The sequence below is a fragment of the Bufo gargarizans genome, chromosome 3 (assembly GCF_014858855.1).
Source record: "Bufo gargarizans isolate SCDJY-AF-19 chromosome 3, ASM1485885v1, whole genome shotgun sequence".
NCBI lineage: Eukaryota > Metazoa > Chordata > Amphibia > Anura > Bufonidae > Bufo > Bufo gargarizans.
Genome location: NC_058082.1, coordinates 356,866,766 through 356,894,195, shown reverse-complemented (window position 1 = coordinate 356,894,195; position 27,430 = coordinate 356,866,766). Strand labels below are relative to the sequence as shown.

Here is a 27,430-nt window from a genome sequence, read left to right as displayed (position 1 = left end):
GTTGTATTATTATGACGGAAGAATTTTTGCAGATCCATGACGGATCCAGCAAAAACGCTGGTGTGAAAGTAGCCTAATAAAACTCCTACCTGCACTACTATTCCTATCCTCTCCACTTCCATATAAGGTTCGTTGCATTATACACAATAGGGAATTATAACAGGGTAAGTTTTATTAGCAGTAAGAACAAGGAAAAAACCCTTTAAGCATTTTTTTTTATTAAATACATTATTAGCAATGATTGTTAATGGCAAAGTATAATACCAATTGTTTTAAAAATTTCTATGTTCAAGCTTTAAAGTTATCATTGCAAAGCTGGTTTGCCTTCATGAAAATGATCAGACTATTATGATATAGACACACGGCTTAACATTAAAGGTGTTTTCTTGTTCTTGGTCTCAGCTGTATAACCACAGCTAGGAGAAGTCTGTATGGAGCGTTGGTGGAGTATGTGACCCGGTATCCTTTTACAGTGGATAAGTGGTAAATAATTTTGTCTTGTATGACCCTTTGCCTTTGAGATATATGCATACATATATTTTTTTTAATGCTGGACATATATTTTTACTGACACTAGCAATGCCACTGGGGCCTACACTTTCAAGCAACACGCTGGTGGACGCAGTTAAAAAAATCTAGCCTTCGGCCCATAGGGCTCTTATTAGGCCCCTGCTAGTTCACGTGATTTTCAGTTGCAGAAATGAATCTGTGGCATGTAAATATATCCTTTATGTCAAATGAATATGATCAGAACAGGTTTTTGGAAAATATCAATAGTAGAAATTCCACATATATAAAAAAAAGTAAATGCTTTTACTTAACGGCATATTAAGGCCAGTTAATATTCCTTTTAGATTACGACTTGGTCTTTGTACCGAATCTGGTTTCCACTTCTCCAGGCTTTCCCATGCATTTATTTCAGTCTTTCCTTTAAAGAAACAGTCTCCGCATGCTCTTACTTTCTTTATTGCTTGCTTGCTGTGGGCGAGGCACCTCACCTTTCTCTGTATCACATATAGGATGAAAGGAAGCATTTAGCACAGAAGCAGAATTTTTGTAGCCTTTTAGTTAAACAGTGGAGTAGGGGGGCGGTAAATCTTTGAGTTCCATTTTTGTCGCCTCCTTGTAGGATGGAAGTGCTGCCTGTAAGGCACAATAAATGATTTAACAGAAATATACAAGTTCACAAAAATATGAATAAATAGTGGGAAAGCTACAATATCACAATATAAAATGTATTTTAAATGTCTAATGCATATTTTTTAATAGCCCTTGCATATAGAATAGTTTATATATGGCAAGTCTTCAAAATGATAATACGTTAGAAATATAAATTTCATGATCCTCATAAACTACAACATATTATTACATGTATTGGCATCATAACTGCCTGGAGATGTAGATACTGTATGCAAGCACATAAGCAGATCTGATGCAACTAGTAAGAAAAAGGGCGTTCATCTAATCAAGAAGACCCTATTCTAAAGTTTGTGGGTTTGTCCCACAAAAATTATTCCACATTTTTCCAAAACTGAATACTTTTGTAATTGCATATAATTTAAATTCAATAAAACAGATCTGTATCACGCCCATGCTGTTTGTTCTTTTCTTCATCTCTCTGTCCACCTTGCTGAGTTGGATGTACATACTCAGTCCCATCCTTCATATACCACAAGCCATATTGTCTCTTAGAAGATGTGACAGCTACAGGAAAAAAGTTACAGCAGAAAGGATACACCCCTGAGCAAGGACACACCCTAGAGCTGCCAGCTTGAAATAAATGGCGAGATCTCTGGATCCATGTGAGGTACAGGGCTGGTTCTAGCTTTGTTAGAAACAGCTTGTCAGGTACTATATGATGTCTGTTTTTTACATACACTCTGGACATTTTTGTGGAAGTTTCTATTACTGTGCCATAACGCCTTATGGGACTTTGGGAATCATAAAATACTTACACATGCAGAAACAATCCCTTATACATGTATAGAATAGATTTCCAGTCTACAAAAATTTTGCAACAAGTCTGCTGTGTGTGGACTTACCCTAATCACCTTAGTAGGTATTGTTGGGTTGGAATTGGTGTAAAATAATACTGGGTGCAGTGGTGACCTACCTCAGCCCAGTAACTGTGTGGCAAGAGTTACCAGGCTGAGATACCATTGGGTAATTCGGTAAGAGTTGGTGAGGTGAGTATCACATATTTATTGTATACCAATAGCAGCCTGTTTTAAAGAAAATCTGCAGTTGGAAATGTTATGTGACTAATTGTGTGTACCACTCCTATGAGGACCTATAGTCAGATTCTGCAGTCATATGTTTCTCTCTTCCATCTCACCCCTGCTTCTGCAGACAGTGGACAGTAGAAATGCTTGACTGCAGTTTTAGATAACACAAGATGTTTCTGTAATGGAGACACATAGGCCACATAGGAGCAGTAAACAGAAAATGGTAGGAGATTTTTAATCAACACAAACATGCTTCATGTTTTATTTGATATAGACTGGAACATCTAGGCGAGGTAGATAATACTACATGGACAAATGGCATTCAATGCATGTCAACACATATACCTGAAGGTGAAGATCTTTATGCATGGGCAATTACCGGGCACATCTATTAAATATCTGAAGATGATGTAGCATTGACTTCTTTACCATGATTGATGCAGTGTTGATGTGTACATACTGGTGTGCATGCTTCAGTGGCAGACAGTGGGTCAGGAATATCTCCAGCCACTGTACAACTGCTAAGAACCCTAACGTACCCTATCAAGAACATATTTTTTATGGACTAATAAGGAGACCAAAATGCTGTAAGAGCTAAAGGTCTACTTAATGAAACCATTCTTATCAACATGTACTTTTCTCAGTGCTGTACTTTTAACTATATGAATGACTTTGCGTCCTGATTCCTGAATTTTATGGATTATTTTTAAATATACACTATGTGTTATATCCTGGGGATGGATTTAGTGGATATTACCTTTGAGATTTCTTTCAGCATAAACATGTCTTTTGATTGATTCTTTGCTAATTCATTCGAACCCTTGCAGAATCTCCAGGCGCAACAGATCATCAGTGCCTAGAGAAAAAAACATTTATACATATGTCATACATTTGATACAGTATTTTTTACACTTTTTGTTTATTCTATGTGTAGATCACTTTATACTTAGAGACAGTAGCGTACATAGAGAAGTAAGGTCCCCATAGCAAGGATCAAACCAGGCCCTCCACACAGGACAGAAGGGTTTCTGCCTAAATCCCTTTCAATGACCATAGGGCCATTTTTTTCTACTGCCTCATTTGCTAAAAATTGTTCCTTTAGAGCAGGCATGCTCAACCTGCGGCCCTCCAGCTGTGGCAAAACTACAACTCCCAGCATTCTTGGACAGACTACAGCTATCAACCTACAGCAGGGCATTGTGGGAGTTGTAGTTTTACAACAGCTGGAGGGCCGCAGGTTGAGCATGCCTGCTTTAGAGGGTAGAGTCCTGATCAAGTTTTCACCCCAATTAGAAGAGGGGATGATCCCAACTGGGCCCCCTCTTGCCCTGGGCCCCATAGCATTCGCATGGTCTGCTGCTATAGTAGTTACTATAAATGAGCGAATCGAAGCTGACAAAATGGAATTCGATCTGAATTTCAGGAAAAATTTGATTTGCAGAAAATGCTAATTTCCTCGAGCTTCGTGGTAAAGAATTGCAATTTTCCTAAAATGGTGGCTACACGTGTGAAGACTGAGGACATGGGGCAAGGAACTCTGGGAAGGCGGGATCACCCATATTGACATGCCTGCATGCAGCCAATCAGTAGCCATTTCACTTCTGCAGTTATGTCTGTTGAAAGCGTATGGGGGCATATTTCAGTACAACAAGAAAAATATATACACACTGCACTGTTGCAGTTATTTGTGGTCAAAGCGTATAGGGGAGTATTACAGTAAAATAAGAAAGATATATAAGCACTGCACTGTTGCAGTTATTTCTAGTGAAAGCATAAAGGGGCATATTTCATTAAAATAAGAAAAATATATGCGCACTGCACTGTTGCAGTTATTTCTGGGGAAAGAGTATAGGGGCATATTACAGTAAAAAAAGATAAATATTTTCTCAGTGCATATCTGCAGTTAATTCTGGTGAAAGCGTATAGTGGCCTATTTCAGTCCAACAAGAAAAATATATGCTCAGTTCACTTCTGCAGTTATTTCTGTTGAAAGCGGATAGGGGCATATTAAAGTAAAAAAATTAAAATATATATGCATTTCACTGGTGCACTTATTTGTGGCAAAAGCATTCAGTGGCCTATTTCAGTTCAGAAAGAAAAATATATACGCATTTCACTGGTGCATTTATTTCTAGTGATGGACGAACATCGTCCGGGACGTTTCGCGAACGTGCATTCACGATCAAATGTTCGTGAACCGCGCATTCTCGTCGGACTCCATTGACTTTAATGGCAGGTAAACCTGAAAAAACAGGCCACCAAATACTTACTAAAAGTGCACAAATATTCCCATAACATGGACAGTGACATAACAGAGGAGAATCATTGGCAAAAATTCCCACAAATAATATGTACTTTAATGAGGGGACATTATTATGTGACTGTGACAGATCCATCTGTATAGACCTATATTGCTGGTTCGTCTGTTTGCCTTCATTTCGCTGGATTTCCTGTCCGTATGCCCCTGTTCGTGTGTTTCCCCACATACCGATTGGAACTACTGAACGGATGGCCACCCAGGAGAGGAGGGTGCTGCTAGTTAACCTAAATGGCCTCATTGTTCACAAAGGACTTGAACCAACTTGAACTCCTGGTCTAATTCGTGCCATTGTGGGATGCTAAATGTCTGTGTATTGAAAAGGGTTGTGACATTGTGTGTTTAAATGGTGATGTCTGTTCTGTTGTCCCCACATGTGTATTGGTGATTTCCCTCTGTCTTGGGAGATAATTGGATTATTCCTCGGGTGTCGCCAGGGCAGAGAGGAGAAAACCATAATGCATTGTGGGGATGTATTGTCTCTGTAGTGCTGCATGTCTGTCCTGTGTCACAGTCTCCATTCTGGGCCCCTAGGGGCGTGTCCACCAGATGGGGACCTGCATAAAAATGGGCGGGTAGCCCTCAATAAAACATTCCCTGTTTGACTTTCAAGACGGAGCTTGTTCTCGTTTATGGAGGGATTTATTATTGGGACAGCGCTTTCGTATATTGCTAGCTGTGGAAGGAGTTCGACTGAATTGCTGATCAGGAGTTGCCACGTTCGTATGCTCCATTCAGGGGGTTTGATGATCGGCTGGATTAAAAACTGCATTCCTGGAGAAAGGGGCTTATTCACTAACCAGCGGCATCATCGACCTGGCGGTGAGTGTCGTAACAATTGGTGGCAAGCAACGGGATGAATCCTACCGCCCAGAAGGCCAGCTACAAATCCCAGGGTGGAAATGCAGTATGAGGAATTAAGGCGTGCTACCCTTAAAGATATATTGGAACACAGAGGACGATCAGCGAGTAATCTCAAGAAGAGAGAGATTATTTCTATATTATTGGAGATGGATGCAGCACAGGGAACGGAGAGAGCTATTGTGCCTGGCATACTGGATTTAACACCCGAGGAGGTACAATTTAACCGGGCAGTCCAGATAAGGCTGGCACACTTTGGCCCCAACCCTGCAGCAGATATTGTGGTCCAGGTGCAAGCAGCAGTAGCAGCACAACAGGCGCTACAGGGAAGAGGAGCTGCAGCAGCAGAGGTACCCCATAATAACAATGGAAGGAGAAAGGTACCTTTTGCTGCATTTAGACATTTTGTGGAAGCGGAGGGAGAGATTGACGGGTTCCTGGCCGATTTTGAAAGGCAGTGTGCCTTACACCAGGTACCCGCAGAGGAATGGGTCACTATCCTCTCTGGGAAATTATCCGGGCCGGGCCAGTGAGGCTTTTCGGGCCATCCCAGAGGAGGAACTTACAAGTTACCGGGCAGTAAAAGATGCCCTTTTGGCCAGATACGCTGTCACCCCTGAGGCGTACCGGCGGCGATTCCGGGACACTAACAAGCAGGCTGGTGATTCTTATGTGGAGTGGGCATGCAGGGTACACCGCACCACAGCCCACTGGATGGCAGGGTGCCAAGCGGTAACTGGGGAAGAGGTGCTGCAAGTATTTTTGTTGGAGCACTGCTTTGATCGGTTACCTGCAGGAGTCAGAGAGTGGGTTAGGGACCGCAAACCCGCTACCTTACCTGAAGCTGCTCGTCTGGCCGATGAATACACAGATGCAGGAAGGCTAGACCAGACAGCAGCCAAGGTCCCTACCCAACCACTACTGTGTATCACCCCCCAGCGCAACGCACCCCCACAATACCACCAGCGAACAATTATGTTCAGCCAGCTCGGTTCAACGCCCGGGATTACTCTCAGCCTATCCGGTGCTATGGGTGCAAACAGCTGGGGCACAAGAGACCGGAGTGCCCATTGAACAATACCAACCCAGCGCAGTCGTGGAGAAAACCAGCCGGCGGAAATCAGCAGCCACCCCAGCCCTTCGCTCACTGTCTTGAGCAGGAGGAATTTTGGGGTATACTACATGAGGCGGATCCAGTACAAGCAGCCCAGCAGGATAACCGGCAGCAGCACAGGCAGACCGTTAGACTAAATGGCAAAGTGGTCACTGGTCTGAGAGACACCGGGGCCACTATGACCCTGCTCCAAAAGCACCTTGTTTCGGAACACCAACACACTGGAAATACTGTGGCAGTGAGGGTAGCAGGAGGCGCCGTGGTCCGTCTACCTGTTGCCCGGGTTCATTTGGATTGGGGAGTGGGCTCTGGACATGTGAATGTGGGGGTTATGAAAGACTTGCCTGCTGATGTCTTGCTCGGGAATGACCTGGCCCCTTTGGTTTCTGCTTATGCTCCAATGGGACCTGCTGATGTCCACCCAGTAACTACCCGGGCCCAGACCCGTGTTGCTGGAACCAGCCCACCTGCCGCCGAGACCCAGGTAAGACCCGATTCCCCGACTGATACCCTAGGACAGACCTTTGCTAGCTGGGATTCCCCAGAGGAGTTTGGGAGGGAAACTCAGGCAGATCCGACTCTCCAGAAGTATAGAGACAGAGCAGATACTGGAGAGGAAGGAGTAGATGGGGAGCGGTATGAATGGGTGGGGGACAGGTTATATAGGATCCCTAAACCGTCCCAGAAAAGTGTTGCCCATCCGCCGAATCGACAGCTGGTGGTGCCCGCAAAATACCGGCAGGAGATTCTGCGGATAGGGCATGACGTTCCATTAGCCGGACATCTAGGGTCCCGCCGCACAGCCTATAGGATCATGCAGAACTTCTTTTGGCCAAATTTTAATCAGGCTGTGCGGATACATTGTAGTACGTGTGACACTTGTCAACGGGTAGGAAAGCGGGGGGACCACCCAAGAGCTAGGCTTATGTCTATGCCTATCATTGGGGAGCCCTTTGCCCGCATAGCCGTTGACATTGTGGGTCCACTGGCCAGGGCTAGTCCATCCGGTAAGAAGTATATTCTCACCGTGGTGGACTATGCCACTCGCTATCCAGAGGCAGTAGCGCTGTCTAATATAGAGGCAGAGACAGTTGCTGATGCCCTGGCTAGGATTTTTACTAGGGTCGGGTTCCCTAAGGAGATTCTCTCTGACCAGGGAACCCAATTTACTGCTGTGCTCACCCAGCAACTGTGAAGGGTGTGCGGCATTAAACCGATACTTAGTTCCCCGTACCATCCACAGACTAACGGCCTCTGCGAGCCATTTAATGGCACCCTCAAACAGATGTTGAGGACCTTTTCTGACACTTGCAGAGACTGGGAGCGATTCCTGCCTCATCTGTTGTTTTCTTACAGAGAGGTGCCCCAGGAATCTACTAGGTTCTCCTCCTTTGAGTTGCTCTATGGGAGGAGGGTCCGCGGACCCCTAGATCTCATAAGAGGCCACTGGGAGGGGGAGACAGAGCAGGAAGGGACCCCCATAGTGCCGTATGTCCTGGAACTCCGGGACCGCATGGAGAAACTGTCCCTGATGGTAAGAGAGAATCTCCAGGTGGCCCAGGGGAGACAGAAGAGATGGTACGATCGGGGAGCCCGGCAGCGAGTCTTCCAGGTTGGGCAGAAAGTGCTAGTGCTCAAACCTGTGAAGGCGAACAAGATGCAAGCATCTTGGCAGGGCCCGTATAAGGTGGTAGCTCAGGTGTGTGATACTGCCTACCTTATAGCCAGCTGTTCAGATGACAGGATCCAGCGATCCTTTCATGTGAACATGCTAAAGGAGTATCAGGAGAGAACGGAGGATGTCGCTGCAGTATGTGCCCCTGCTGCAGACGATACAGAGAGTTTACCCTTACCCGATTTGTTAGAGAGGGACTCCCAGACTGACCTTACTAGTCTTGTACAGCTAGGGGATAGATTAAGCCCCACAGAGAAGGGACAGGCAAGACAGCTTCTGTGGGAGAAGCAGGCGACATTCTCCCAAGAGCCTGGCTACACTACCCTAGCTGTACATAAGGTAGAGACCCCTGGACAGAACCCTCTACGACAGCCCCCATACCGTATCCCTGAAGCAGTCCGAGAAGGAATGCGGAAGGAGATACAGGAGATGACCCAGCTTGGGGTCATCGAACACTCTGATAGCCCTTGGGCTTCGCCTGTAGTCCTGGTGCCTAAGAAGGATGGGACCACCCGGTTCTGTGTAGACTACAGGCGGCTTAACGAGCGGACCACCACTGACGCCTACCCGATGCCCCGGGTAGACGAATTATTAGATCGTATTGCCAGGGGACGCTATCTGACCACCATAGACCTGTGTAAAGGTTATTGGCAGATCCCCCTGGCCGAGGATGCTATCCCCAAGTCGGCCTTCGTCACCCCATTTGGCTTGTACCAATTTAAGGTCATGCCATTTGGGATGAAGAATGCCCCGGCTACCTTTCAGCGTATGGTGGATAGACTTCTCGATGGATTCCAGGAATTTGCTTGTGCATACCTGGATGACATTGCGATCTACAGTGGGTCCTGGGAGGAACACCTAGTACATGTAGGGGTAGTTTTGGACAAAATTCGGGCTGCTGGCCTGACATTGAAGCCAGAGAAGTGCCATCTAGGCATGGCTGAAGTGCAATACCTGGGTCACAGAGTGGGGTGTGGGAGCCAGAGACCGGAGCCGGCTAAGATAGAGGCAGTAGCTAACTGGCCCACACCTATCACTAAGACCCAGGTGTTAGCCTTCCTAGGGACAGCAGGGTATTACAGATGCTTTGTCCCAGACTACAGCACTATTGCTAAGCCCCTGACTGACCTGACCAAGAAAAATCTCCCTAAGCAGGTCCTGTGGTCTCCGGCTTGTGAAGCTGCGTTTCAAGCACTCAAACAGGCTCTTGTAAATGCCCCTGTCCTGGCTGCCCCAGTCCCTAACAAACGTTTTCTCGTCCATACCGATGCTTCCATGTATGGACTGGGGGCTGTGCTGAGCCAGGTCGGGGAAGATGGAGGAGAGCACCCTGTCGCATATCTCAGTAGAAAGCTGTTACCCCGAGAAGTGAGTTATGCCGCAGTGGAGAAGGAATGCTTGGCCCTGGTCTGGGCATTGAAAAAGTTTAGCCCTTATTTGTATGGACAGGAATTTTCCCTTGTGACGGACCACAATCCCCTTGTCTGGCTTAACCGGGTCTCAGGAGACAATGGGAGACTGCTGCGGTGGAGTTTAGCTTTACAACCGTATAACTTCACCATCAGCTACCGACCCGGTAAGCAGAATGGGAATGCAGATGGATTGCCCGGCAAACCGACGTTCTTGCTACCTCCTAGTCCGGTCATCCCCAAGTTGACCCGCTAAAGGGTCAAGCCGGGTCTGCCGGAGTGTCCCACAAGGGGGGAGCCGTGTGACAGATCCATCTGTATAGACCTATATTGCTGGTTCGTCTGTTTGCCTTCATTTTGCTGGATTTCCTGTCCGTATGCCCCTGTTCGTGTGTTTCCCCACATACCGATTGGAACTACTGAACGGATGGCCACCCAGGAGAGGAGGGTGCTGCTAGTTAACCTAAATGGCCTCATTGTTCACAAAGGACTTGAACTCCTGGTCTAATTCGTGCCATTGTGGGATGCTAAATGTCTGTGTATTGAAAAGGGTTGTGACATTGTGTGTTTAAATGGTGATGTCTGTTTTGTTGTCCCCACATGTGTATTGGTGATTTCCCTCTGTCTTGGGAGATAATTGGATTATTCCTCGGGTGTCGCCAGGGCAGAGAGGAGAAAACCATAATGCATTGTGGGGATGTATTGTCTCTGTAGTGCTGCATGTCTGTCCTGTGTCACAGTCTCCATTCTGGGCCCCTAGGGGTGTGTCAACCAGATGGGGACCTGCATAAAAATGGGCGGGTAGCCCTCAATAAAACATTCCCTGTTTGACTTTCAAGACGGAGCTTGGTCTCGTTTATGGAGGGATTTATTATTGGGACAGCGCTTTCGTATATTGCTAGCTGTGGAAGGAGTTCGACTGAATTGCTGATCGGGAGTTGCCACGTTCGTATGCTCCATTCAGGGGGTTTGATGATCGGCTGGATTAAAAACTGCATTCCTGGAGAAAGGGGCTTATTCACTAACCAGCGGCGTCATCTACCTGGCGGTGAGTGTCGTAACAGTGACTTAAAGGGAAACTTTGAAAAATGGGCCCTGCTGGATCCTAGAAAATTTTTATTTTAGGCCACGGGAGTACAGGCCCCAAAAATTAGGCATTCACCTGACAGAAAATAACTTGTGATGAAGTTGCTGGAGGTACATTAGGCGGTCACTGGATCAAAATTTTACTGTCGGCCAGTACAGGCCCCAAAAATTAGGCATTCACCTGACAGAAAAGAACTTGTGATGAAGTTGCTGGAGGTACATTAGGCGGTCACTGGATCCAAATTTTACTGTCGGCCAGTACAGGCCCCAAAAATTAGGCATTCACCTGACAGATAAGAACTTGCGATGATGTGGCTGAAGGTACATTAGGCGGTCACTGGATATGAATTTTACTGTAGGCCACGGGAGTACAGGCCTGAAAAATTTGGCATTCACCTGAAAGAAAAGAACTTGTGATGATGTGGCTAGAGGTACATTAGGTGGTCACTGGATGCAAATTTTACTGTAAGTCAGTACAGGCCTCAAAAATTAGGCATTCACTTGACAGAAAAGAACTTGTGATGATGTGGCTCAAGGTACATTAGGCGGTCACTGTATACAAATTTTACTTTAAGCCAGTACAGGCCCCAAAAATTAGGCATTCATCTGACAGAAAAGAACTTGTGATGATGTGGCTAGAGGTACATTAGGCGGTCACTGGATCCAAATTTTACTGTCGGCCAGTACAGGCCCCAAAAATTAGGCATTCACCTGACAGAAAAGAACTTGTGATGATGTGGTGAGAGGTACATTAGGCGGTCACTGGATACAAATTTTACTGTCGGCTGCACTGAACGCTCTTTCGGACAGGACACTCGACGAGGGGCAAGCCAAGAGTTACATGGCAAATTGTGCCAGCTCTGGCCACAGGTCAAGCCTGCACACCCAGTAGTCCAGGGGTTCCTCACTTATCAGAGCGTCCACATCGGCTGTTAACCCGATGTAGTCGGACACCTGTCGGTCTAGGCGTTCCCTGAGGCTGGATCCGGAGGGAGGGTGTCGATGCGTTGGCTGAAAGAAGGATCTCATATTCGAAGTGATCAAAACATATTCAAATCGCCCACTTCTTGCATACGCTGTTGGATTGGTACCCACAACTGTTTCTCTGTGAGTGAAAATTCTTCTGCCAGCACCCGCAAAAGCAAAATGCAGCATTTCTCGAAGCAAGGCCTGGAAGTGCTGCATTCTGACAGCCCTCTGTGATGCTGGTAACATGTCAGCCATTTTGTGTTTGTATCGGGGGTCTAAGTACATTGCCACCTAGTACTGGTCCTTGCCCTGTATGCTTTTTATACAGGGGTCTCTCTTCAAACACTGGAGCATGAAGGCCCCCATTTGCACTAAATTGGAAGAGGTGGAGCGCCCCTGGCTCCTACTCATGGCCCAGGATAATGTCGTCCTCTGTCTCCTCCCCCCAGCCACGGACAACACCAGGAATTCCCCAAAAGTTTAAAGTCCCCCTCAAAGCCTGCTCTTCTTGCGCCTCCTCCCCCCAGCCACCATCCTCTTCTGACTCTTCGTCAGACTCCTGCTGACTTGTCTCAGATGGAATAGCCCCCCCTGGGAATTCATTCAGCATTGCGACTTCCTCATCTTCCTGCTCCTCGACGGCTTCATCAATGACACGACGCAATGCACACTCCAGAAAGAAGTCGCAAGGTAAGATGTCACTGATGGTGCCCTAGCTGCGATCAAATGGCCGCAGAAGTCTGCATGCGTCGCGCATGAGCAGCCACTGGCACGGTGAAAAGAAACCAAGCTCCCCAGAACCTGTCCTGCTGCAGAGTTCGTACAGGTAGTCATTAACGGCACATTTCAAGCATATACAATGAGGAGTTCCAGCGCATTGGGCTGTCACAAATTAGTCGTCTGACGGGCAAGTGGTGTCACCACTGAGCCATGGCCGTGTAAGATCTTTTAAAATGGCCAGAGATTTTCCTGGCCTGCTGCAAGACGTCCTGGACCCCAGGGTATTTGGCAATGAATCGCTGTACGACTAAGTTCAGGACGTATGCCATACACGGTACGTGTGTCATTTTGCCCTTTTTCAGCGTGCTCAGCAGATTGGCACCGTTGTCGCACACCACATTAGCAACTGTTAAATTGACCTGGGTTTGCCATTGCTCAGCCTGTGACCGCAGAGCTGAAAGCAGTGCAGGACCGGTGTGACTCTTGGCTTCCAGGCACAACAGCCGCAGCACAGCATGGCAACGTCTCATCTGGCACATCAAATAGGTTCAGGGGAGCTTGGGGGGCACAGTGGAAGAGGCTGTAGCAGTGGAAAAGGAGGAGTCAGCCGAGGAGGAGATGGAGGATGGAGTAGGAGGAGAAGAAGAGGCAGGCCTGCATGCAATCCGTGTTAGTAACACCAAATCCACATGGGAGCCACGGGTTAGGCTACTTTCACACTCGCGTTCGGTGCGGATCCATCTTGTATCTGCACAGACGGATCCGCACCGATAATGCAAACGCTTGTATCCGTTCATAACGGATCCGTTTGTATCATTCATAAAAAAAAAAAAGTCTAAGTCAAAACAGATCCGTCTTGACTTACATTGAAAGTCAATAGGGGATGGATCCGTTTTCAATTGCACCATATTGTGTCAGTGAAAAACGGATCCGTCCCCATTGACTTATATTGTAAGTCAGGACGGATCCGTTTGGCTCCGCATCGTCAGACGGTCACCAAAACGCTGCAAGCTGCGTTTTAGTGACCGTCTAAAAAACGCAACGGGGACCAAACGCAGCCAAATTGATGCATTCTGAACGGATCCTTATCCATTCAGAATGCATTGGGGCTGAAGTGATCTGTTTTGGGCCTCTTGTGAGAGCCCTGAAACGGATCTCACAAGCGGACCCAGAAACGCCAGTGTGAAAGTAGCCTTACATGCTTGAGAACCGTCGGAAGGTACACCCAGTGGACAGTAAAAGTTATGTACCTTTCCTGCCCATGTTTGCTAGAGCACATGTCTGTGGTCAGATGTATCTTGGCACCGACACTTTATGCCAGATATATATTAACTTGCCGCTGAACGTGGCCTTATAGTTCAGGGATGCCCTTCTGGTAGAAATACTTCCTTCCAGGGACCTTCCATTGCGTTGTGCCAATGTCCACACATTTTCTAAAGGCCTCCGAGTCCACCAGTTTATATGGCAGTAGTTGGCGGGCAAGCGTTTCAGACAAGCGGGAAGTCATTTGTTGGGCTCGTTTACGCTCGAACATTTGGGAAGCCTGCCTTCAGCCAGATGAACGTGACGACGGCATGGTGGAAGGTGGAGGAGAAGGAGAAGAGGCAGGATGTGGAGCGCTGGGAGTATGGGTTTGTGGGTTCTGATGGTGTTGCTCCCACTGGGCTCGGTGATGGGAGGACAGGTGCCTTCTTAAGGCGGTCGTCCCTATGTAAGTGTTGGGATTACCATGACTAGAGTTGAGCGAACACCTGGATGTTCGGGTTCGAGAAGTTCGGCCGAACATCCCGGAAATGTTCGGGTTCGGGATCCGAACCCGATCCGAACTTCGTCCCGAACCCGAACCCCATTGAAGTCAATGGGGACCCGAACTTTTCGGCACTAAAACGGCTGTAAAACAGCCCAGGAAAGGGCTAGAGGGCTGCAAAAGGCAGCAACATGTAGGTAAATCCCCTGCAAACAAATGTGGATAGGGAAATTAATTAAAATAAAAATTAAATAAATAAAAATTAACCAAAATCAATTGGAGAGAGGTTCCATAGCAGAGAATCTGGCTTCCCGTCACCCACCACTGGAACAGTCCATTCTCAGATATTTAGGCCCCGGCACCCAGGCAGAGGAGAGAGGTCCCGTAACAGAGAATCTGTCTTCATGTCAGCAGAGAATTAGTCTGCATGTCATAGCAGAGAATGAGGCTTCACGTCAGCCACCACTGCAACAGTCCATTGGCATATATTTAGGCCTAGCACACAGGCAGAGGAGAGAGGTCCCGTAACAGAGAATCTGGCTTCATGTCAGCAGAGAATCAGTCTGCATGTCATAGCAGAGAATGAGGCTTCACGTCAGCCACCACTGCAACAGTCCATTGGCATATATTTAGGCCCAGCACACACACAGGCAGAGGAGAGAGGTCCCGTAACAGAGAATCTGTCTTCATGTCAGCAGAGAATTAGTCTGCATGTCATAGCAGAGAATGAGGCTTCACGTCACCCACCACTGCAACAGTCCATTGGCATATATTTAGGCCTAGCACACAGGCAGAGCAGAGAGGTCCCGTAACAGACAATCTGGCTTCATGACAGCAGAGAATCAGTCTGCATGTCATAGCAGAGAATGAGGCTTCACGTCACCCACCACTGCAACAGTCCATTGGCATATATTTAGGCCTAGCACACAGGCAGAGGAGAGAGGTCCCGTAACAGAGAATCTGTCTTCATGTCAGCAGAGAATCAGTCTGCATGTCATAGCAGAGAATGAGGCTTCACGTCAGCCACCACTGCAACAGTCCATTGGCATATATTTAGGCCCAGCACCCAGGCAGAGGAGGGAGGTCCCGTAACAGAGAATCTGTCTTCATGTCAGCAGAGAATTAGTCTGCATGTCATAGCAGAGAATGAGGCTTCACGTCAGCCACCACTGCAACAGTCCATTGGCATATATTTAGGCCCAGCACACACACAGGCAGAGGAGAGAGGTCCCGTAACAGAGAATCTGGCTTCATGTCAGCAGAGAATCAGTCTGCATGTCATAGCAGAGAATGAGGCTTCACGTCAGCCACCACTGCAACAGTCCATTGGCATATATTTAGGCCCAGCACACACACAGGCAGAGGAGAGAGGTCCCGTAACAGAGAATCTGGCTTCATGTCAGCAGAGAATCAGTCTGCATGTCATAGCAGAGAATGAGGCTTCACGTCAGCCACCACTGCAACAGTCCATTGGCATATATTTAGGCCCAGCACCCAGGCAGAGGAGGGAGGTCCCGTAACAGAGAATCTGTCTTCATGTCAGCAGAGAATTAGTCTGCATGTCATAGCAGAGAATGAGGCTTCACGTCAGCCACCACTGCAACAGTCCATTGGCATATATTTAGGCCCAGCACACACACAGGCAGAGGAGAGAGGTCCCGTAACAGAGAATCTGGCTTCATGTCAGCAGAGAATCAGTCTGCATGTCATAGCAGAGAATGAGGCTTCACGTCAGCCACCACTGCAACAGTCCATTGGCATATATTTAGGCCCAGCACACACACAGGCAGAGGAGAGAGGTCCCGTAACAGAGAATCTGGCTTCATGTCAGCAGAGAATCAGTCTGCATGTCATAGCAGAGAATGAGGCTTCACGTCAGCCACCACTGCAACAGTCCATTGGCATATATTTAGGCCCAGCACACACACAGGCAGAGGAGAGAGGTCCCGTAACAGAGAATCTGGCTTCATGTCAGCAGAGAATCAGTCTGCATGTCATAGCAGAGAATGAGGCTTCACGTCAGCCACCACTGCAACAGTCCATTGGCATATATTTAGGCCCAGCACACACACAGGCAGAGGAGAGAGGTCCCGTAACAGAGAATCTGTCTTCATGTCAGCAGAGAATTAGTCTGCATGTCATAGCAGAGAATGAGGCTTCACGTCACCCACCACTGCAACAGTCCATTGGCATATATTTAGGCCTAGCACACAGGCAGAGCAGAGAGGTCCCGTAACAGACAATCTGGCTTCATGACAGCAGAGAATCAGTCTGCATGTCATAGCAGAGAATGAGGCTTCACGTCACCCACCACTGCAACAGTCCATTGGCATATATTTAGGCCTAGCACACAGGCAGAGCAGAGAGGTCCCGTAACAGACAATCTGGCTTCATGTCAGCAGAGAATCAGTCTGCATGTCATAGCAGAGAATGAGGCTTCACGTCACCCACCACTGCAACAGTCCATTGGCATATATTTAGGCCTAGCACACAGGCAGAGCAGAGAGGTCCCGTAACAGACAATCTGGCTTCATGACAGCAGAGAATCAGTCTGCATGTCATAGCAGAGAATGAGGCTTCACGTCACCCACCACTGCAACAGTCCATTGGCATATATTTAGGCCTAGCACACAGGCAGAGCAGAGAGGTCCCGTAACAGACAATCTGGCTTCATGTCAGCAGAGAATCAGTCTGCATGTCATAGCAGAGAATGAGGCTTCACGTCACCCACCACTGCAACAGTCCATTGGCATATATTTAGGCCTAGCACACAGGCAGAGCAGAGAGGTCCCGTAACAGACGATCTGGCTTCATGTCAGCAGAGAATCAGTCTGCATGTCATAGCAGAGAATCAGGCTTCACGTCAGCCACCACTGCAACAGTCCATTGTCATAAATTTAGGCCCAGCACCCAGGCAGAGGAGAGAGGTCCCGTAACAGACAATCTGGCTTCATGTCAGCAGAGAATTAGTCTGCATGTCATAGCAGAGAATCAGGCTTCATGTCAGCCACCACTGCAACAGTCCATTGGCATATATTTAGGCCTAGCACACAGGCAGAGGAGAGGTTCATTCAACTTTGGGTAGCATCGCAATATAATGGTAAAATGAAAATAAAAATAGGATTGAATGAGGAAGTGCCCTGGAGTCCAATAATATATGGTTATGGGGAGGTAGTTAATGTCTAATCTGGACAAGGGACGGACAGGTCCTGTGGGATCCATGCCTGGTTCATTTTTATGAACGTCAGCTTGTCCACATTGGCTGTAGACAGGCGGCTGCGTTTGTCTGTAATGACGCCCCCTGCCGTGCTGAATACACGTTCAGACAAAACGCTGGCTGCCGGGCAGGCCAGCACCTCCAAGGCATAAAAGGCTAGCTCTGGCCACGTGGACAATTTAGAGACCCAGAAGTTGAATGGGGCCGAACCATCAGTCAGTACGTGGAGGGGTGTGCACACGTACTGTTCCACCATGTTAGTGAAATGTTGCCTCCTGCTAACACGTTGCGTATCAGGTGGTGGTGCAGTTAGCTGTGGCGTGTTGACAAAAGTTTTCCACATCTCTGCCATGCTAACCCTGCCCTCAGAGGAGCTGGCCGTGACACAGCTGCCTTGGCGACCTCTTGCTCCTCCTCTGCCTTGGCCTTGGGCTTCCACTTGTTCCCCTGTGACATTTGGGAATGCTCTCAGTAGCGCGTCTACCAACGTGCGCTTGTACTCGCGCATCTTCCTATCACGCTCCAGTGCAGGAAGTAAGGTGGGCACATTGTCTTTGTAGCGTGGATCCAGCAGGGTGGCAACCCAGTAGTCCGCACAGGTTAAAATGTGGGCAACTCTGCTGTCGTTGCGCAGGCACTGCAGCATGTAGTCGCTCATGTGTGCCAGGCTGCCCAGGGGTAAGGACAAGCTGTCCTCTGTGGGAGGCGTATCGTCATCGTCCTGCCTTTCCCCCCAGCCACGCACCAGTGATGGACCCGAGCTGCGTTGGGTGCCACCCCGCTGTGACCATGCTTCATCCTCATCCTCCTCCACCTCCTCCTCATCCTCGTCCTCCTCGTCCTCCAGTAGTGGGCCCTGGCTGGCCACATTTGTACCTGGCCTCTGCTGTTGCAAAAAACCTCCCTCTGAGTCACTTCGAAGAGACTGGCCTGAAAGTGCTAAAAATGACCCCTCTTCCTCATCCTCCTCCTCCTCCTCCTGGGCCACCTCCTGTTCCATCATCGCCCTAAGTGTTTTCTCAAGGAGACATAGAAGTGGTATTGTAACGCTGATAACGGTGTCATCGCCACTGGCCATGTTGGTGGAGTACTCGAAACAGCGCAACAGGGCACACAGGTCTCGCATGGAGGCCCAGTCATTGGTGGTGAAGTGGTGCTGTTCTGTAGTGCGACTGACCCGTGCGTGCTGCAGCTGAAACTCCACTATGGCCTGCTGCTGCTCGCACAGTCTGTCCAGCATGTGCAAGGTGGAGTTCCACCTGGTGGGCACGTCGCATATGAGGCGGTGAGCGGGAAGGCCGAAGTTACGCTGTAGCGCAGACAGGCGAGCAGCGGCAGGATGTGAACGCCGGAAGCGCGAACAGACGGCCCGCACTTTATGCAGCAGCTCTGACATGTCGGGGTAGTTGTGAATGAACTTCTGCACCACCAAATTCAGCACATGCGCCAAGCAAGGGATGTGCGTCAAATTGGCTAGTCCCAGAGCTGCAACGAGATTTCGCCCATTATCACACACCACCAGGCCGGGCTTGAGGCTCACCGGCAGCAACCACTCGTCGGTCTGTTGTTCAATACCCCGCCACAACTCCTGTGCGGTGTGGGGCCTGTCCCCCAAACATATGAGTTTCAGAATGGCCTGCTGACGTTTACCCCGGGCTGTGCTGAAGTTGGTGGTGAAGGTGTGTGGCTGACTGGATGAGCAGGTGGAAGAAGAGGAGGAGGAAGCCGAGAAGGAGGAGGTGGCAACAGGAGGCAAAGAATGTTGCCCTGCGATCCTTGGCGGCGGCAGGACGTGCGCCAAACAGCTCTCCGCCTGGGGCCCAGCTGCCACTACATTTACCCAGTGTGCAGTTAGGGAGATATAGCGTCCCTGGCCGTGCTTACTGGTCCACGTATCTGTGGTTAGGTGGACCTTGCTACAGATGGCGTTGCGCAGTGCACACTTGATTTTATCGGATACTTGGTTGTGCAGGGAAGGCACGGCTCTCTTGGAGAAGTAGTGCCGGCTGGGAACAACATACTGTGGGACAGCAAGCGACATGAGCTGTTTGAAGCTGTCTGTGTCCACCAGCCTAAATGACAGCATTTCATAGGCCAGTAGTTTAGAAATGCTGGCATTCAGGGCCAGGGATCGAGGGTGGCTAGGTGGGAATTTACGCTTTCTATCAAATGTTTGTGAGATGGAGAGCTGAACGCTGGCGTGTGACATGGTTGAGACGCTTGGTGACGGAGGTGGTGGTGGTGGTGTTGGTGGTACATCCCCTGTTTGCTGGGCGGCAGGTGCCAACGTTCCTCCAGAGGCGGAGGAAGAGGCCGAGGCGGCAGCAGCAGAATAGGCCGAGGCGGCAGCAGCAGAAGAGGTAGCAGGGGGAGCCTGAGTGACTTCCTTGGTTTTAAGGTGTTTACTCCACTGCAGTTCATGCTTTGCATGCAGGTGCCTGGTCATGCAGGTTGTGCTCAGGTTCAGAACGTTAATGCCTCGCTTCAGGCTCTGATGGCACAGCGTGCAAACCACTCGGGTCTTGTCGTCAGCACATTGTTTGAAGAAGTGCCATGCCAGGGAACTCCTTGAAGCTGCCTTTGGGGTGCTCGGTCCCAGATGGCGGCGGTCAGTAGCAGGCGGAGTCTCTTGGCGGCGGGTGTTCTGCTTTTGCCCACTGCTCCCTCTTTTGCTACGCTGTTGGCTCGGTCTCACCACTGCCTCTTCCTCCGAACTGTGAAAGTCAGTGGCACGACCTTCATTCCATGTGGGGTCTAGGACCTCATCGTCCCCTGCATCGTCTTCCACCCAGTCTTGATCCCTGACCTCCTGTTCAGTCTGCACACTGCAGAAAGACGCAGCAGTTGGCACCTGTGTTTCGTCATCATCAGAGACATGCTGAGGTGGTATTCCCATGTCCTCATCATCAGGAAACATAAGTGGTTGTGCGTCAGTGCATTCTATGTCTTTCACCGCTGGGGAAGGGCTAGGTGGATGCCCTTGGGAAACCCTGCCAGCGGAGTCTTCAAACAGCATAAGAGACTGCTGCATAACTTGAGGCTGAGACAGTTTCCCTGGTATGCATGGGGGTGATGTGACAGACTGATGGGGTTGGTTTTCAGGCGCCATCTGTGCGCTTTCTGCAGAAGACTGGGTGGGAGATAATGTGAACGTGCTGGATCCACTGTCGGCCACCCAATTGACTAATGCCTGTACCTGCTCAGGCCTTACCATCCTTAGAACGGCATTGGGCCCCACCATATATCGCTGTAAATTCTGGCGGCTACTGGGACCTGAGGTAGTTGGTACACTAGGACGTGTGGATGTGGCAGAACGGCCACGTCCTCTCCCAGCACCAGAGGGTCCACTAACACCACCACGACCATGTCCACGTCCGCGTCCCTTACTAGATGTTTTTCTCATTGTTATGGTTCACCACAACAACAAATATATTATTTGGCCCAATGTATTGTATTCAAATTCAGCGGGATATAAATTTGAGGCCTAGTATTTAGGCGCTGGGTGACCGGTATGGATTTAGTGACAGAATTAGACTTGGAAATGCACAGAAGCGTGTGTGTGAAGTTATTCTGAATGACCCAATGTGCACCTTGAATATTATATACCCTTTTTGGGATAGATTTCAAATAGCTCTGATATAGCAGGAACCACTAAATTATGAAATTGCTAAATTGGGAATTGTACTTCAACCCAGAACAAAAAATGTGCTTTGACGGGCACTAAATAACTTTCCCAGCTACAACAGTACAGCGGTAACGAGAGATTTAGAGGGATTTAAATTTGAGGCCTAGTATTTAGGCGCTGGGTGACAGGTATGGGTTTAGTGACAGAATTAGACTTGGAAATACACAGTAGCGGGTGTGTGTGAAGTTATTCTGAATGACCCAATGTGCACCTTCAATATTATATACCCTTTTTGGGATAGATTTCAAATAGCTCTGATATAGCAGGAACCACTAAATTATGAAATTGCTAAATTGGGAATTGTACTTCAACCCAGAACAAAAAATGTGCTTTGACGGACACTAAATATCTTGCCCAGCAACAACAGTACAGCGGTGGGTAACGAGAGATTTAGAGGGATTTAAATTTGAGGCCTAGTATTTAGGCGCTGGGTCACCGGTATGGATTTAGTGACAGAATTAGACTTGGAAATGCACAGAAGCGTGTGTGTGAAGTTATTCTGAATGACCCTATGTGCACCTTCAATATTATATACCCTTTTAGGGATAGATTTCAAATAGCTCTGATATAGCAGAAACCACTAAATTATGAAATTGCTAAATTGGGAATTGTACTTCAACCCAGAACAAAAAATGTGCTTTGACGGACACTAAATATCTTGCCCAGCAACAACAGTACAGCGGTGGGTAACGAGAGATTTAGAGGGATTTAAATTTGAGGCCTAGTATTTAGGCGCTGGGTCACCGGTATGGATTTAGTGACAGAATTAGACTTGGAAATGCACAGAAGCGTGTGTGTGAAGTTATTCTGAATGACCCTATGTGCACCTTCAATATTATATACCCTTTTAGGGATAGATTTCAAATAGCTCTGATATAGCAGAAACCACTAAATTATGAAATTGCTAAATTGGGAATTGTACTTCAACCCAGAACAAAAAATGTGCTTTGACGGACACTAAATATCTTGCCCAGCAACAACAGTACAGCGGTGGGTAACGAGAGATTTAGAGGGATTTAAATTTGAGGCCTAGTATTTAGGCGCTGGGTGACAGGTATGGGTTTAGTGACAGAATTAGACTTGGAAATACACAGTAGCGGGTGTGTGTGAAGTTATTCTGAATGACCCAATGTGCACCTTGAATATTATATACCCTTTTAGGGATAGATTTCAAATAGCTCTGATATAGCAGAAACCACTAAATTATGAAATTGTTAAATTGGGAATTGTATTTAAACCCAGAACAAAAAATGTGCTTTGACGGACACTAAATAACTTTCCCAGCCACAACAGGACAGCGTTAACGAGAGATTTAGCAGGATATAAATTTGAGGCCTAGTATTTAGGCGCTGGGTGACAGGTATGGGTTTAGTGACAGAATTAGACTTAGAAATACACAGTAGCGGGTGTGTGTGAAGTTATTCTGAATGACCCAATGTGCACCTTGAATATTATATACCCTTTTAGGGATAGATTTCAAATAGCTCTGATATAGCAGAAACCACTAAATTATGAAATTGCTAAATTGGGAATTGTATTTCAACCCAGAACAAAAAATGTGCTTTGACGGACACTAAATAACTTTCCCAGCCACAACAGGACAGCGTTAACGAGAGATTTAGCAGGATATAAATTTGAGGCCTAGTATTTAGGCGCTGGGTGACAGGTATGGGTTTAGTGACAGAATTAGACTTGGAAATACACAGTAGCGGGTGTGTGTGAAGTTATTCTGAATGACCCAATGTGCACCTTGAATATTATATACCCTTTTAGGGATAGATTTCAAATAGCTCTGATATAGCAGAAACCACTAAATTATGAAATTGCTAAATTGGGAATTGTATTTCAACCCAGAACAAAAAATGTGCTTTGACGGACACTAAATATCTTGCCCAGCAACAACAGTACAGCGGTGGGTAACGAGAGATTTAGAGGGATTTAAATTTGAGGCCTAGTATTTAGGCGCTGGGTCACCGGTATGGATTTAGTGACAGAATTAGACTTGGAAATGCACAGAAGCGTGTGTGTGAAGTTATTCTGAATGACCCTATGTGCACCTTCAATATTATATACCCTTTTAGGGATAGATTTCAAATAGCTCTGATATAGCAGAAACCACTAAATTATGAAATTGCTAAATTGGGAATTGTACTTCAACCCAGAACAAAAAATGTGCTTTGACGGACACTAAATATCTTGCCCAGCAACAACAGTACAGCGGTGGGTAACGAGAGATTTAGAGGGATTTAAATTTGAGGCCTAGTATTTAGGCGCTGGGTCACCGGTATGGATTTAGTGACAGAATTAGACTTGGAAATGCACAGAAGCGTGTGTGTGAAGTTATTCTGAATGACCCTATGTGCACCTTCAATATTATATACCCTTTTAGGGATAGATTTCAAATAGCTCTGATATAGCAGAAACCACTAAATTATGAAATTGCTAAATTGGGAATTGTACTTCAACCCAGAACAAAAAATGTGCTTTGACGGACACTAAATATCTTGCCCAGCAACAACAGTACAGCGGTGGGTAACGAGAGATTTAGAGGGATTTAAATTTGAGGCCTAGTATTTAGGCGCTGGGTGACAGGTATGGGTTTAGTGACAGAATTAGACTTGGAAATACACAGTAGCGGGTGTGTGTGAAGTTATTCTGAATGACCCAATGTGCACCTTCAATATTATATACCCTTTTTGGGATAGATTTCAAATAGCTCTGATATAGCAGGAACCACTAAATTATGAAATTGCTAAATTGGGAATTGTACTTCAACCCAGAACAAAAAATGTGCTTTGACGGACACTAAATATCTTGCCCAGCAACAACAGTACAGCGGTGGGTAACGAGAGATTTAGAGGGATTTAAATTTGAGGCCTAGTATTTAGGCGCTGGGTCACCGGTATGGATTTAGTGACAGAATTAGACTTGGAAATGCACAGAAGCGTGTGTGTGAAGTTATTCTGAATGACCCTATGTGCACCTTCAATATTATATACCCTTTTAGGGATAGATTTCAAATAGCTCTGATATAGCAGAAACCACTAAATTATGAAATTGCTAAATTGGGAATTGTACTTCAACCCAGAACAAAAAATGTGCTTTGACGGACACTAAATATCTTGCCCAGCAACAACAGTACAGCGGTGGGTAACGAGAGATTTAGAGGGATTTAAATTTGAGGCCTAGTATTTAGGCGCTGGGTCACCGGTATGGATTTAGTGACAGAATTAGACTTGGAAATGCACAGAAGCGTGTGTGTGAAGTTATTCTGAATGACCCTATGTGCACCTTCAATATTATATACCCTTTTAGGGATAGATTTCAAATAGCTCTGATATAGCAGAAACCACTAAATTATGAAATTGCTAAATTGGGAATTGTACTTCAACCCAGAACAAAAAATGTGCTTTGACGGACACTAAATATCTTGCCCAGCAACAACAGTACAGCGGTGGGTAACGAGAGATTTAGAGGGATTTAAATTTGAGGCCTAGTATTTAGGCGCTGGGTGACAGGTATGGGTTTAGTGACAGAATTAGACTTGGAAATACACAGTAGCGGGTGTGTGTGAAGTTATTCTGAATGACCCAATGTGCACCTTCAATATTATATACCCTTTTTGGGATAGATTTCAAATAGCTCTGATATAGCAGGAACCACTAAATTATGAAATTGCTAAATTGGGAATTGTATTTCAACCCAGAACAAGAAATGTGCTTGAACGGACACTAAATAACTCGCCCAGCTACAGCACTAGGGACAGATTTAGCTGGATATAAATTTGAGGCCTAGTATTTAGGCGCTGGGTGACCGGTATGGATTTAGTGACAGAATTAGACTGGGATATGGCCAAAAAATGAACAGACTATTGCTGGTTAAATGCACTTGGTGTGACAGCTTCACCCTGATGTAGGCTTTAGCCAAAAAACAACCACACCATTGAGGGTTAAATGCACTTGGTGACAGGCGCAGCTTGCCCCTGATTTTGTATATGGCCAAAAAATGAACAGACTATTGCTGGTTAAATGCACTTGGTGTGACAGCTTCACCCTGATGTAGGCTTTAGCCAAAAAACAACCACACCATTGAGGGTTAAATGCACTTGGTGACAGGCGCAGCTTGCCCCTGATTTTGTATATGGCCAAAAAATGAACAGACTATTGCTGGTTAAATGCACTTGGTGTGACAGCTTCACCCTGATGTAGGCTTTAGCCAAAAAACAACCACACCATTGAGGGTTAAATGCACTTGGTGACAGGCGCAGCTTGCCCCTGATTTTGTATATGGCCAAAAAATGAACAGACTATTGCTGGTTAAATGCACTTGGTGTGACAGCTTCACCCTGATGTAGGCTTTAGCCAAAAAACAACCACACCATTGAGGGTTAAATGCACTTGGTCGCAGCTTGTGCTGGCGCACCACAAGACACAAAATGGCCGCCGATCACCCCAGAAAAATGAGACTGACAAACGGTCTGTGCAGCCTAAAAACAGTGAGCAATTGAGGATCAGCAGCTCAATGATCCACAGCTGCAGATCGATCAGTTAATCAAGTCCTTTGGAGGAGTTAATCTGCCTAATCTCGCCCTACTGTCGCAGCCGCAACCTCTCCCTACGCTAATCAGAGCAGAGTGACGGGCGGCGCTATGTGACTCCAGCTTAAATAGAGGCTGGGTCACATGGTGCTCTGGCCAATCACAGCCATGCCAATAGTAGGCATGGCTGTGATGGCCTCTTGGGGCAAGTAGTATGACGCTTGTTGATTGGCTGCTTTGCAGCCTTTCAAAAAGCGCCAAGAAAGCGTCACAAAAGCGCGAAGAAAGCGACGAACACCGAACCCGAACCCGGACTTTTACGAAAATGTCCGGGTTCGGGTCCGTGTCACGGACACCCCAAAATTCGGTACGAACCCGAACTATACAGTTCGAGTTCGCTCATCCCTAACCATGACTTATGCGTTGACAGCACAGGCTGCAGATGGCAACACTATTGTCAGCAGAGGATACATAAAAAAAAGCCCACACTGCGGAGCCATGTGCTGGCATCCTGGGAGTGCCAGATGTGACCGTGCATGGTGGATGGCTCATTCCAGATACATTAGCAGTCTGATTTTTGCTTCTTGTGCATGGTAAGTTCTGCCTGCTTCTCATCCTTCTCCTCCATATCTGCTGCTCCGTCTCTCCCTCTGAACTCCCCTACTCTTCCTCTCTTGTGGGCACCCACGTGATGTCCATTGACTCGTCTTCATCGTCACCTTCAACACCACTGACATTTGAGATCTCGAAGTAGGTAGCAACAGAGGGGACCTCCCTCCTTGGGCTGATCAGGGTACTGTCGTTAGACTGCTGGGTGGCGGCCGTTGCCACCTCCTCTTCCTCATCCGATGTAAAGAATGGCTGCGCATCGGTAAAGTTAGGGAATGGATGAGAAAATAATTCCTCTGACTCGAGTGGAAAGGCTATGGTGGTGGTGTCTTTTGGTGTCCTTTGAAGTAATCGCACACACCTTCTCCAACTTCCCACTTAGGCTCCGGCGTGGTGCACCTGCCCGACCCTACCACCCCTGTGGAATGGCCTGCCTCTTCCTCTAACTGTCATTTTCAAAAGGACCCTGTGGATAAATCCCTAGAAAAGAGCAGTATTTGTGAAAGCAGGTATATTGCAGGCCTCAATCAATTTTTTGTGGAAGCAAGTATATCAAACCCCTTAATTAGTATTTTGTGGAAGCAGGTATCTCGCAGGCCTCAATCAATATTTGGTTGAAGCAGGTATATAAATACCCTTAATCAGTAGTTTGTTGAAGCAGGTATATCGCAGGCCGCAATCAATATTTTGTGGAAGCAGGTATATCAAGCTCCTTAATCAGTATTTTGTGGAAGCGGGTATCTCGCAGGCTTCAATCAATATTTGGTGGAAGCCGGAATATCAATCCCCTTAATCAGTATTTTGTGGAAGCAGGTATATCGCAGGCCTCAATCAATTTTTGGTGGAAACAGGTATATCAAACTCCTTAATCAGTATTTTGTGGAAGTAGGTATATCGCAGGTCTCAATCAATATTTTGTGGAAGCAGGTATATTAATCCCCTTAATCAGTATTTTGTGTAAGTAGGTATATCACAGGTCTCAATCAATATTTTGTGGAAGCAGGTATATTAAACCACTTAATCAGTATTTTGTCTAAGCAGGTATCTTGCAGGCCTCAATCAATATTTGGTGGAAGCAGGCATATCAATCCCCTTAATCAGTATTTTTTGTAATCAGGTATATCGCAGTCCTCAATCAATATTTGGTGGAAGCAGGTATATCAAAACCCTTAATCAGTATTTTATGGAAGCAGGTATATTGCAGGCCTCAATCAATATTTGGTGGAAGCAAGTATATCAAACCCCTTAATCAGTATAAT

At 47.0% G+C, this 27,430-nt stretch overlaps 1 protein-coding gene across 1 annotated transcript in view; it reads right to left on the bottom strand.

Moving 5' to 3' along the window:
* Positions 1–206: 206 nt before the first annotated feature.
* LAPTM5 (lysosomal protein transmembrane 5) overlaps positions 207–27,430 on the bottom strand; it is a 119,863-nt gene continuing 92,639 nt past the window's right edge. Inside the window, exons 8-9 of the mRNA XM_044285203.1 lie at positions 2,983–3,081; positions 207–1,143 (exon numbers count right to left, since the gene is read on the bottom strand). Of these exons, the coding sequence (XP_044141138.1) occupies positions 1,069–1,143; positions 2,983–3,081 (174 nt within the window). The 3' untranslated portion in view covers positions 207–1,068. The remainder of the gene's footprint in view (positions 1,144–2,982; positions 3,082–27,430) is intronic.